The following is a 13578-nucleotide window of genomic DNA, read 5'->3' as shown; positions in this document are numbered from 1 at the left end:
TCAAAAGGTGCCAATTGTGCTTGCCACCTTGCAAACATTAATTTTGACGCATCATGTTTAAAGTCTTTGTCAAACATATATTTGACTGATTGAGCGTCTGTTTTTATCAAAAACTTCTGGTTGTATAGATCGTCCTGAAATTTTAAAACACATTTAACGATAGTTAACATTTCATGAGCTACCGTTGCATACTTTCGTTGAGCATCGCTCTATTTTCCAGAATGAAAACGAATAAGGTATTCGTGCTTATCATGAGGGTTAATTTGTTTTAGAATTCCACCATAACCCATGTTGAACGCATCCGTCTCTACTATTTTAGGCCAAGCAGGATTAGCTAGTGTTAAGCAAGGTAAAGACTTAACTCTTTCTTTGATTGCTTTAACCAGATTTGTAAGACTATCAGTCCAAGGTTTCTTATGCTCCTTTTTCAGCCTGTCGTATAACGGGGCTAGATCACGAGACAAATTCTTATAAAAGGGAGAAATATAATTTAAACTTCCCAAAAAACGCTGTAATTGCGTCCTATCAGTAATTATATCAGGAAACTTTGATGCGAATTCAATAGATCGCTGAATAGGAGTAATTTTTCCCTGGCAAATTAAATGACCCAAGAATCTAACTTCTGTTTGAAAAAGACTCATTTTAGGTTTAGATATCACCAAACCATTTTGAATAACTATTTTCTTGAAAATATCTAAATGTTTGATATGCATTTCAAGAGTCTTTGAATAAACTAAAATATCATCAATATAAACTATAATGAAATCCAAATAAGGATTAAAAATATCATTCATAATTTTTTGAAATTCAGAAGGGGCGTTTTTCAAACCAAATGGCATAACATTCCATTCATACTGTCCAAACGGGACATTAAAAGCAGTTTTATAAGAATGCTCTTTAAATATTTGAATTTGCCAATATCCTGATTTTAAATCAAACTTTGAAAATATATTGGCGTCATATAACCTGGATAATAAATCCCTTTTATTTGGAATAAGATATCTAATCCATTTTAAATATTTGTTCAAAGGTTTGTAATTAATAACTAACCTAGGGACACCACGTTCTTTCTCTGCTGCATTATTAACATAAAAGGCAGTACAAGACCAAGGTGACTTAGAAGGTTTTATAAGACCCTTTTGTAATAGATTATCAATCTCCTTTTTGCAGAATTCAACCAATTCGGAATTCATTTGGCAAGGACGGGATTTCGTAGGAATATTTTCTTCAGAGAAATCATCTTCATAAGGAAGAGTCACGATGTGCTTTTTTCGATTCCAGAAAGCACTCGGGTGTTCAGTGCAAATATCAATGGCCATCTGTTCGGAGATTATTTTAATCTTCTCCTGTACTTTAGTAGCTTTCAAAGTATCGAATATATTCATACTAAAAATCTCAAGCTGTAAATAATTAATGTGCTTTTGTTTCATTTCAATTAAAGCATTAATATCACGAGAAACATGTTCAGTGATAAAAGTATAACTAATATCACGATCTTTATAAGTTGCCGAAAATCCTTTAGCATTTATAGTAGTAAAAGGATAAATAGCATTTATGAACGGAGTTCCTAAAATGATAGGAGAATATAACTGATTTTTTACCAAGAAAAAAAAGTGAGGAATACAAACTTTATTTTGGCAAATACGAGTGTCGGATAATTTATACTTTATATCTAAAGCATGACCAGATGCAGATTTAACCATATGAGTAGTTTTTTCAAAATATTTTGTAGGCACAAGACCTTCTTGAATGCAACTTACATCAGCTCCACTATCAATCATGACAATATTAGATATAGAGAAAGAATTATCAATTAAAATAGTACATTTAACATACCATTTATGAGATGTAACCACTTGCATCATTCCCAAAAACATGTTTTGTTTAGGGTCAATATTTACAGGTTTAGCAAGAATATTTTCTTCAGCAGTAGATTCATCATCAACCTTAGTTTTTCCCTTGCTATTAGCAGACTCAATTTGAGTAATACGGTGATCACAAATAATATGATTTTGTTTAAGAAATTTAATTTCTTCTTTTAATTGTTCAATTTCTCTTTTTAAGTCATCAAAAGAAGAATCACGAACTACCATAGTTTGTTTAGATGAAAGTCTATTATTAACTTCAGACAAAGAATATGGAGTAGAATAAACAAAATCATCTTTAACCTTTTTATCATCAGAAATGCTATTAGCTGAAGAGCTAGTTTTACTAGCTGCTAACTGAATGATCTTTTCACGAAGGGTGTTATCAGTGACTTTTTTAAGAAGTTCTATAACATTGTCTGCAGTTATGGTGAATAAGTTCATATCTTCGAACTGAGATTGAAGTTTATAAAACTCGCCATGTTCACAACTACAGATATCATCACGACATTTACAATAATCTGATTCCTGTGGTTCTTTGTTAGAAGACTCGGGTTGATCATCTTCCGTTGCATAACTTGCTTCAAACTCCTCATAGTCTGACTCGGAACCAGAAATATAAAGAAAACTATAAACCTTTTCTTGAATATCTTCATCCAGTTCTAAAGCTTTAAGCTTTTCTAGTTTACAATTTGGAGCTATGTGTCCAAATTTTCCACACTTGTAGCACTTGATCTTATCAAGATCTCTTTTTGACCTATTTTTAGTAAATCTATGAGATTTAGCGTTGATGATATAGCTTCTACGTCAAAGCAGCCTAACGTTCCTATTCAGAGGCCTCCTGAGATTCAGGATTTCATTCTCAGACCTCTTCACGATCTTGAAAGCATTCTTGATAAAAAGTTTTCAGAATTCGATGCAAAACCTATAAGTATTGCTGAAGATTTCGCAGATGAAATGGAAACCACTTTAGATTTTAAAGGACAAGTGGAGATGGAAGTCAATAAACTTCGTGGGTATCCTAAAAAGAATAGTGGTTATGCTAGAAAACCTAGTATGCAGACTTACTACTATCCTAGGCCCACCCCGCAGGATGTTCTTATAGAAGAAAGAGATTGGAATCAAACTAACACTTCTTACAGTGGAAGTGAGATTTATGAATGGAATCTAGACGGGATAACAGATAGGCAGTTAACTATCTTAGTTCATAGAATGCTCATGTATGCTACTATCTGCAAAAGTGTTAATAACACAGATGCGCTGAGAAGGGCTGAAGAACTTTTGGCAAAGTTAAAAGACAAAGCCTAATGAACAAAGCAAGATAAGCACTACCAACAGTGGATGTACTGTTTCAAACACTAACAACAGTGGATGTACTGTTTAGGCCCCATATAAGGGACCCTTTTTACTATTTCTAGATGCCTTTACCTATCTATAAATAAGGGCTTTTATTTTGTAAAGAGGCAGGTTTTGGAAACCAACTCCTCTCTCTACTTTTCCTCCCTCTCTCCCCTTTGTAAACTTTGAAGTATTGTGTGTGAGTTTGCCGGACTTTGGCCGGAAAATAAAAGAGTGCTGTTTGTTATTAAGGTAATTCTTCTTTTAATTCTCTTTAATACTCTCCTACTTATGCAAGCCGTGATTATGTCTGGCTAAAGACTTATATCTATGCCGGATAACTAACTTCGCTTTTATATCTACCATGAAAGATCTAGACTTTATTTAAATATGCATAAATTCATATGTAATTTCTTGACTTGGTTCCGAGATGGTGGTACAGTCAGATTCAATACAACAATTTAATGGCTTTGTCTTAGTGACTCCGTCTAGCTAGCCGTGGTCTTAAGCCCGCAAAAAGAGTTAAAAGGGCGTGTCATACCCGGTTAGAACCGCTAGACACATGGGCTCATTAACAATACGTATTGAATCTGGACAGACCCCTTACTTGGGTAAAAGGATTGGATCCTTCCATACACCCATTTAATTATCTAAGAATTTGTATGTATTTCAATTCAAAATTATTCGGTTTCGGATGTTAACAAGCTAGATTGAAGATGACCGCGCGGATTACCGGTTGTCTTCTGAGATCCTGTAACGTTGGTATCAGAGCCTAGGAACTTTCATGGTAAATATTTAATAGATGTGAAGTATTTTGACATAGATATATTTCTCTCTCTTGATCATGGATTTAGGAGACACTAGTACTAAAAGTACTCGTTTAGAAGAGGTAGATATACCTCAAAATCTTGATTTGTTAAACAAATGGACTATTCCGAAAGTTAATATTAGAACTATTTATGATTATGGTTGGTTTGATAAAATCTCAAACAAACAGTTGATTAAAACAACTGAACAATCGTTGGCTCTAAATTCTTCTGAACAGACTATTCGTTTATTAAATAAACGTGATATTGATATATAAATTTTTGCATATTGGCATGGTACAAATTGCTTTTAAACCATTAACTCTTAAAGGGTTGTCCGAGACTTTCTTAGCAGCTTTACGAGATGCAAGAAATTTGAATTTTAGACAATCTTTAATGGGTTCGATAGAATCTACAGTGGCATATGGTCTTGTTTATTTTAATGCTCAACCTAATCTGCAGTTATCACTAACAGATTCTAATATATTAGATGCTTTAACTTTAAATGTTAAAACACATGGTTATAATTATGCAGTTGGTTCTGAGTTAATTTGCTTATCTTATAGAATTTATTTCAAATTACTTTCTACCTTGAATCCTAGATGTAAATTTTATGATACATCTGATCAAACTATTTTGGTAGAAACTAATTTCGCCAGATCAAAGGTCACTACTAGAAAACCTATTAAATGGGAAGAAATTAATTTTCCTACTACTTGGATTTTAGATTCAGTTATACCTCCAGAGCAATTGGCAAATGCCGTCACTAATTTGGAGTATTCTCATATTAGTCAAAATTCTGATGGAAAAATTTGTATGCAGTTTGATGATAAAAGTATTCCTTATAATAGGCATTCTTTTGCTTCCGATAGACGATTGGCTATCCAACATATTTCTCCTATAGATTCTTGTTATGGTCCAGCCAGAAATCGCGCTGCTTCTTTACATACTCTATCAACTGTTATATCTGCAGAAAAGGAAAAACATAAAATTAAAATTGATCCTCGTTTAAATATTGTTCAAACGAATGATAAATCATCTGATATTTCTGATAATGATATTCCTTCTGTTTCCGAAATGGAATTTAACCCTAATGATTCTTGATGACTGAACACCAGATTGATTTTAGTCCAGGTTCACTGGCAAGAAAATATATTCAAAATGATTTTTCAGATAAAAAATGGAACAGGTTTAAAACATGGTTCTTTGGCACTTATAGTGAAGAAGATTTAAATAATATTTCTCAAGAGTTTTATGAAACTTGTGCTCTGCATAATCATATTATGTTTTTTGTACCCTGGTTTATAACCACTTACTTACCGTTATTCATCAATGTTCTTGAACGATCGTATAAAGATGAAACGGGTAATATTATTAAATCTATTTATCCTCCTCAAGCTTCGTTTATTTTACCGAATAATACATGTATAACTTTCACTGCATTTCAAAACTTTATTGAAAATGAGGTTGCTGCAGTAAGTATAAATGAGATTAATCGTATTATTGCTCAAAATAATTATTTGGGTCTTTATGTTAAAGTCATTGGCGAACATATTTGTTCTCTTGATAATAAGTTAGATAAACTTATTACTCTGATAACTCAAGTTGATGTTAAATTGAAAGCTGAGAAGCCAGTTGATGATATAGCTTCTACGTCAAAGCAGCCTGACGTTCCTATTCAGAGGCCTCCTGAGATTCAGGATTTCATTCTCAGACCTCTTCACGATCTTGAAAGCGTTCTTGATAAAAAGTTTTCAGAATTCGATGCAAAACCTATAAGTATTGCTGAAGATTTCGCAGATGAAATGGAAACCACTTTAGATTTTAAAGGACAAGTGGAGATGGAAGTCAATAAACTTCCTGGGTATCCTAAAAAGAATAGTGGTTATGCTAGAAAACCTAGTATGCAGACTTACTACTATCCTAGGCCCACCTCGCAGGATGTTCTTATAGAAGAAAGAGATTGGAATCAAACTAACACTTCTTACAGTGGAAGTGAGATTTATGAATGGAATCTAGACGGGTTAACAGATAGACAGTTAACTATCTTAGTTCATAGAATGCTTATGTATGCTACTATCTGCAAAAGTGTTAATAACACAGATAGGACTATTTGCAAAATGATCATTGCAGGATTTACTGGTCAATTAAGAGGCTGGTGGGACAATTATATGACTATGGAGGCAAAAGCAGCGGTTATAAACGCTAAAGCTGCCGCTGAAGGAGTTGATAACCTAGGATTTGCTTTAGTAAAAAATAGAGAAGACACTGTGTATACATTAGTCTTAACCATTCTAGAACATTTTAGTGGTAGATTTACCAATCAATATGAAACCGTCAGAACTCTACTCAATGGATTAAGATGTAGACACTTGGGTGAATTTAGATGGTATAAAGATACTTATTTAAGTCGGGTAATGGAACTTCCCGAAAATGGATTAGAATATTGGAAAGCCAAATTTATAGATGGCTTACCATCTTTATTTGCTGATAATGATAATGATAATGATAATGATAATGATAATAATAATAATAATAATAATAATAATAATAATAATAATAATAATAATAAATAATAATAATAATAATAATAATAATAATAATAATAATCAACGATACAGGATCACTGATCTGGCGGTAGTCCGCCAGGTCATAGATCAAGCAAGTCAATATCCTTAGAGGTAGTCCAATTACATAAGAATCGAAATACACAAGAATTTTAACGTAGTTTCTCAGACTGCATGGTTTAATTATTTTACCCAAGCAAAGGGCCTGTCAAGAAGCTAATACATACTTTTATTAAGCCTATTATCTGATAGTTCTAACCGGGTATGAGGCGCCCTACTTATCAAACTCAATTTCAGGCTAAAAACCACGGCTCATCAGACGGAGTCATAAAGACAAAGCCAATAAAAGTAGTATTAGATCTGACTGTACCTCAATCTCGGAACCAAGTCGACAAACCATACTAAAATTCTTCTATATTTAAATAAAGCTTAGATCCATTCATGGTCTATATAAAAGAGAAGTTAGTTATCCGGCATAGATATAAATTTTTAGCCGGACATAGTCACGGCTTAACTCAGAAATAAAAACTTGAAAATAAAAGGAAGTACCTTGTAGCAAACAACACACTTTACTATTCCGGCCAAAGTCCGGTAAGGTTACAATACTTGAAAATATTTTACAAGTAGGGAGAGAAAGAAGGAAAGAAAGAAAGAAGGAGAGAGAGTTTCTAAAACCTGCTCTTCTTTAAAGAAAAACAAACCTATTTATAGAAAAAAGAAAGCATCTATGTACAGGATACTAGGCCCCTATCTGGGTCCTGGTAACAGTGTATTTACTGTTGGTGAACAGTGTTGCTACAGTAGTGCGGGCCCGCTACCGACGCGCTTAAGCTTTACACTTTGTCTTTTAATTTTGCCAAAAAATCTTCGGCTTTCTTCAGTGCATCCACTGGACTTTCTTCTTCATATTGTTGGGCTTCGTGCATATCTTCACTTGTTTCACTACGCATTAAAGAATCTGATTTTGAGTAATGACTTATATTTAGAAGAATCTTCTTCTTGACTTCTTCTAGATATCTCATAATCATTTCATTTTGCTCTCCTTCATCATGATTAGAAATTTTTCTAGCCATATGTTTTACGGAGGTCGAGTCATCAGTCATGATTCCTTTATTAGGAATTGATTTATAATCGTGTACGGTTTTCGTAATTAGATCCAGCAGTTCTTGTCCGTATATGGACTTTGTTTGAGGATCTTTTTTCATCAACTTGTCCCAAAAATTATTATGATAAGTTCTGTATAGACAAGGGATTTGTTCCTCAGTAAAATCTACTTTCGGAACCCATTTATGAATCAATGGAACAGAGAATTCTATAAAAAAGTATATCTGTTCAATTCGTTGAAAATAACAAATATGTTCTTGATGATATAATTTGTTGAGATCTGGGGAAACCTTGACCCATTCTTTGTATAACTTGTGAAATGGTTCGGGCAATATTTTTATTGTTGGCCCGTGGTATGACCACCAGTTTAAAAACCAATTTGGTATAGGATTTGCAAATATCTTGGCACATACTTTTATAAACCAAGTATGTTTATGCCTCTCATTGTTATAACAGAGAACTTTATTAAATGCCTGAATATAATCTCAATAGGTAAAGCTTACCATGACTTTGTTTAGACTGAATTGTCTTTCAGTCATTGAGGAAATACCCCAATCTTCAATATGAATGACGTGTTTTATAATCATTTTAGAGAAGTTATAAACATTCTCACTTGTATTATATCCTGAAAAATGTTGAAATTCAACACCTGTGCTTATCAGCAGAGTCTCATAATATTTTCGAGTTTTGTATGACTCACCCGGGAAATAAAGCCCATTAACTAAATACCTCTGGAATATCTTCCAAGGTTCTTCTCTTCTCTGTATGTCAGAGTTTTCTAAGAGAAATATCATTTCTCTTTTTTCTACCTTTTCATATGTTTTGATATCATCAACTTCTTCTTTGGCGATTGAAGCAAAAGAATCACCTTGCTTTTGAGTTAGAAACTCCTGTAGTTTAGCATATAATGGATCACTTTCTGGAATATCTTCCAGATGTATTGATGATGAAGCTTTTTCTTGTGCTCTAGAGTTTAAGTTATATAAACTCATTCCTCCCTTTTGTATAATTGGAGTACTAGATGATGAAGATCCGTATGATGATCTTGATGAACTTGGGGATGATCTTCCCCTTCCGCGAGTATAACTGCCTTTTCCTCTAGCCTTGGTTATCCAAGGAGGATCCATCCTGCAAACATAGCATTTAGTTTTAATCATTCAAGAGGTTATATTTTTAATCATTCAAGAGGTTATAAACTTCATCACAATAAAATCTTTCATAAAGCTCTTGTTCAATCATGTAATTATTGACGATATCAATCACCATTCCGTCTATAATTTTCCATAATATAAGTTCCTTTAAATCTCTATTAAGAGGAACTGCCTTCAAAATCGTAACCAAATCTTTATCAGGAAAGAAGTCAAGAAAACCCATCAGAAGAAAGATATTCTCTTGATAAGAAGTCTGGGAGGGAATTATCACTTCCCTTTTTATAATGAATTTCGAAATCAAAAGGGGCTAATTGTGCCTGCCACCTAGCAAAAATTAACTTAGACGCATCATGTTTAAAATCTTTATCAAACATATACTTGACTGACTGAGCATCAGTTTTTATCAAAAATTTTTGATTATATAAATCATCTTGAAATTTTAAAACGCACTTAACGATAGTTAACATTTCATGAGCTACCGTCGCATATTTTTTCTGAGCATCGCTCCATTTTCCTGAATGAAATCGAATAAGATATTCATTTTTATCATGCGGATTAATTTGTTTTAATATACCTCCATACCCAATATTAGACGCATCCGTCTCTACAATCTTTGGCCAAGCAGGATTAGCAAGGGTTAAACAAGGTAAAGATTTAACTCTTTCTTTAATAGTCTTTACAAGATCTGTGAGACTATTGGTCCAAGGCTTTTTATGATCCTTTTTTAGCCTGTCATATAACGGAGCTAAATCTCGAGATAAATTCTTGTAGAATGGGGAAATGTAGTTTAAACTTCCCAGAAACCGCTGCAATTGCGTCTTATCTGTAATAATATCAGGGAATTTCGATGCAAATTCAATAGATCGCTGAATAGGAGTCATTTTTCCTTGACAAATCAAATGCCCCAAAAATCTAACTTCTGTTTGAAAAAGACTCATTTTAGGTTTAGATATGACCAAACCATTTTGAATAACTATTTTCTTAAAAATGTCTAAATGCTTAATATGCATTTCAAGAGTCTTTGAGTATACCAAAATATCATCAATATAAACTATGATGAAATCCAAATAGGGATTGAAAATATCATTCATTATCTTTTGAAATTCTGAGGGAGCATTTTTTAACCCAAAAGGCATTACATTCCATTCGTACTGTCCAAACGGAACATTAAATGTCGTTCTATATGAATGGTCTCTAAATATTTGGATTTGCCAATATCCAGATTTTAAATCAAATTTTGAAAAGATATTAGCATCATATAATCTGGTTAATAAATCTCTTTTATTAGGAATAGGATATCTAATCCATTTTAAAAATTTATTTAAAGGTTTATAATTTATAACTAACCTGGGAACACCTCGTTCTTTTTCTGCTGCGTTATTAACATAAAAAGCAGTACACGACCATGGTGATTTGGAAGGCTTTATCAATCCCTTTTGTAATAAATTATCAATTTCCTTTTTGCAGAATTCAACCAATTCGGTATTCATCTGACAAGGACGAGATTTGGTAGGGATATTTTCCTCAGAGAAATCATCTTCATATGGAAGAGTTACAATATGCTTTTTCCGATTCCAAAAGGCACTAGGATGATCAGCACAAATATCAATGGCCATTTTTTCAGAAATGAGTTTAATTTTTTCCTGTATTTTAGCAGATTTTAAAGTATCGAATATATTCATACTAAATATCTCAAGTTGTAAATAATCAACATGCTTTTGTTTCATTTCAATTAGAGCATTAATATCTCTAGAAATAGGCTCGGTGATAAAAGTATAACTAATATCTTGATTTTTATAAGTAGCAGAAAATCCTTTAGCATTTATATTAGTAAAAGGATAAATTGCATTTATAAAAGGAGTTCCTAGAATAATAGGAGGGTATAACTGATTTTTTACTAAGAAAAAGAAGTGAGGAATACAAACTTTATTCTGACAAATACGAATATTAGATAATTTATACTTTATATCTAAAGCATGACCAGATGCAGATTTAACCATATGAGTTGTTTTTTCAAAATATTTAGTAGGTACAAGACCTTCTTGAATGCAACTCACATCAGCGCCACTATCAATCATAGCAATGTTAGTTATAGAAAAAGTATTATCAATTAATATAGTACATTTAACATACCATTTATGAGCTGTAACAATTTGCATCATTCCTAAAAACATATTTTGCTTCGGATCAATATTCAAAGTGTTGGCAAGAATATTTTCTTCAGCAGTAGATTCATCATCAACCTTATTTTTTCCTTTGCTATTAGCAGACTCAATCTGAGTAAGACGGTGATCATAAAAATATGATTTTGTTTAAGAAATTTAATTTCTTCCTTCAAATGTTCAATTTCTCCTTTTAAATCATCAAAAGAGGTATTACGAATAACCATGGTTTGTTTAAAAGATAGTCTATTATGAACTTCAGACAAGGAGTAAGGAGCAGAATAATTAAAATCATCTTTAACCTTTTTATCACTAGGAATACTAGTTGAAGAGCTAGTTTTACTAGCAGCCAATTGAATGATCTTTTCACGAAGAGTATTATCGGTAACTTCTTTTAGAAGTTCTATCACATTGTCTGCAGTGATAGTGAACATATTCATGTCTTCAAATTGAGATTGCAATTTGTAAAATTCATCATGTTCGCAGTGACAAGTATCACCATGACATTTGCAAGCATCATTCGAATCTTGTTGAACCTTACTAGATGACTCAGGTTGCTCATCCTCCGTTGCATAACTTGCTTCAGAATCATCATAATCTGATTCGGAACCTGAAGTATATAGAAAACTATAAATCTTCTCTTGAATATCATCATCAAGTTCTAGAGTTTTAAACTTTTCTAGCTTACAATTTGGAGCTATATGCCCAAATTTTCCACATTTATAACACTTAATCTTATCAAGATTTCGCTTGGACCTATTCCTGATAAATCTATGAGATTTACGATGAGTCCTACGCTCATCTCTTTCTTCTCTAGTCCTTCTTCTAGATCTTCTTTTCTGATGATGAGATCTATGATATTCTGATTTAGAAGTTTCTCGGTGGGTGCTTTTTGAAGCATCCGGTAAACCGAATTGAGTACAAAAATCTCCTAATTGAGACCTTTCTTTAAGCTTATCCATCTTAAGCTGTCGTGAGAGTTTTAACTCATTGCACAAATTTATGCCTTCTTGCGTACAAGCCCCAATAAGCTTTCCATACGTGAAATCACTATAGGGAATAATTCCTTGTGAATTTCTAAGAGTCTTTTTTACTCTTTCTGCAAATAAAGAAGGTAAGCCATCAATAAATTTGGCTTTCCAGAATTCTAAACCATTTTCGGGAAGTTCCATTACCCGACTTAAATAAGTGTCTTTATACCATCTAAACTCACCTAAATGTCTACATCTAAGACCATTTAGAAGAGATCTAATGGTTTCATATTGATTGGTAAATCTACCACTAAAATGTTCAAGAATAGTCAAAATAAGTGTATACACAGCGTCTTCTCTATTTTGAACAAGGGCAAAGCCTAAATTGTCATGACCTTCATTTGCTGCCTTAGCATTAATTACTGCTGCTCTGGCATCAGAGGGCATATAATTATCCCACCATCCTCTTAGTTGACCGGTAAATCCTGCAATAATCATCTTGCAAATGGTCCTGTCAGTGTTATTGACACTTTTGCAAATAGTAGCATACATAAGCATCCTATGAACCATAATCGTCAACTGCCTATCAGTTAGCCCATCGAGATTCCATTCATAAATCTCACTTCCACTATAAGAAGTGTTAGTTTGATTCCAATCTCTTTCCTCTATTAAAACATCTTGAGGAGTAGGCCTGGGATAGTAATAAGTTTGCATGCTAGATTTTCTAGCATAAGCAGTATTACCACTATTCTTCTTTGGATACCCATGAAGTTTATTAACTTCCATTTCCATTTGAGTTTTGAAATCAAAAGTGGCTTCCATCTCATCTGCAAAATCTTCAGCGAGACTTATCGGTTTCGCACTTGCACCAAATTGTGAAAACTTTTTATCAAGAAGATTTTCAAGGTCGTGCAAAGGTCTAAGAATAAAATCCTGAATCTCAGGAGGCCTTTGAATATGGACATCAGGTTGTTTTGACGAAGAAGTCTGTTCCGAAACTTGTTTTACAGATTTTAGCTTACTATCAATTTGAACAATCAGATTAGACAGGTTATCTAATTTTTTGTTTAGAGAACAGATATGTTCACCAATAACTTTGACATATAGGCCCAAATAATTATTTTAAGAAATAAGACGATTAATTTCATTTATACTTACTGCGGCGACATCATTATCAATAAATTTATGAAAAGCAGTAAAAGAAATACCAGTATTATTGGGTAAAATAAACGGAGCTTGAGGAGGATAAATGGATTGAATAATATTATCCGATTCATCTTTGTAAGATCGTTTTAGAACGTTGATGAACAGGGGCAAATAAATGGTTATAAACCAAGACACAAAAAACATAATATGATTATGTAATGCATAAGTTTCATAAAACTCTTGAGAAATATTATTTAAATCTTCTTTACTATAAGTGTCAAAAAACCAAGTTTTAAACCGGTTTTTTTTTTTTTTTTTTTTGTAGCAGACAGCACACTTGAAAATAAAAGGAAGTACCTTGTAGCAAACATCACACTTTACTATTCCGGACTTTATTATTATTATTATTGGGGCGTTGAGAATGTAAATCATTAATTGTATTAATATAGTTCCAACATATTAATATTT

At 32.8% G+C, this 13578-nt stretch overlaps 1 protein-coding gene across 1 annotated transcript; it reads right to left on the bottom strand.

Annotated features, from left to right (window-relative positions):
• Positions 1-8711: 8711 nt before the first annotated feature.
• Positions 8712-10447, bottom strand: LOC125842033 (uncharacterized; the record flags this gene model as incomplete). The annotated part of the gene is made up of 2 exons (XM_049521227.1): positions 10179-10447; positions 8712-8808 (listed from the first exon to the last, which is right to left on the bottom strand). Coding segments are annotated over exons 1-2 (366 nt in total), but the record flags the coding sequence as incomplete, so codon positions are not given.
• Between the last annotated feature and the right edge of the window lie 3131 nt (positions 10448-13578).

The sequence above is a fragment of the Solanum stenotomum genome, chromosome 10 (assembly GCF_019186545.1).
Source record: "Solanum stenotomum isolate F172 chromosome 10, ASM1918654v1, whole genome shotgun sequence".
Taxonomy (NCBI): domain Eukaryota; kingdom Viridiplantae; phylum Streptophyta; class Magnoliopsida; order Solanales; family Solanaceae; genus Solanum; species Solanum stenotomum.
Note: the sequence above shows the minus strand (reverse complement) of the source record. Positions and strands in the feature narration are given on the sequence as shown.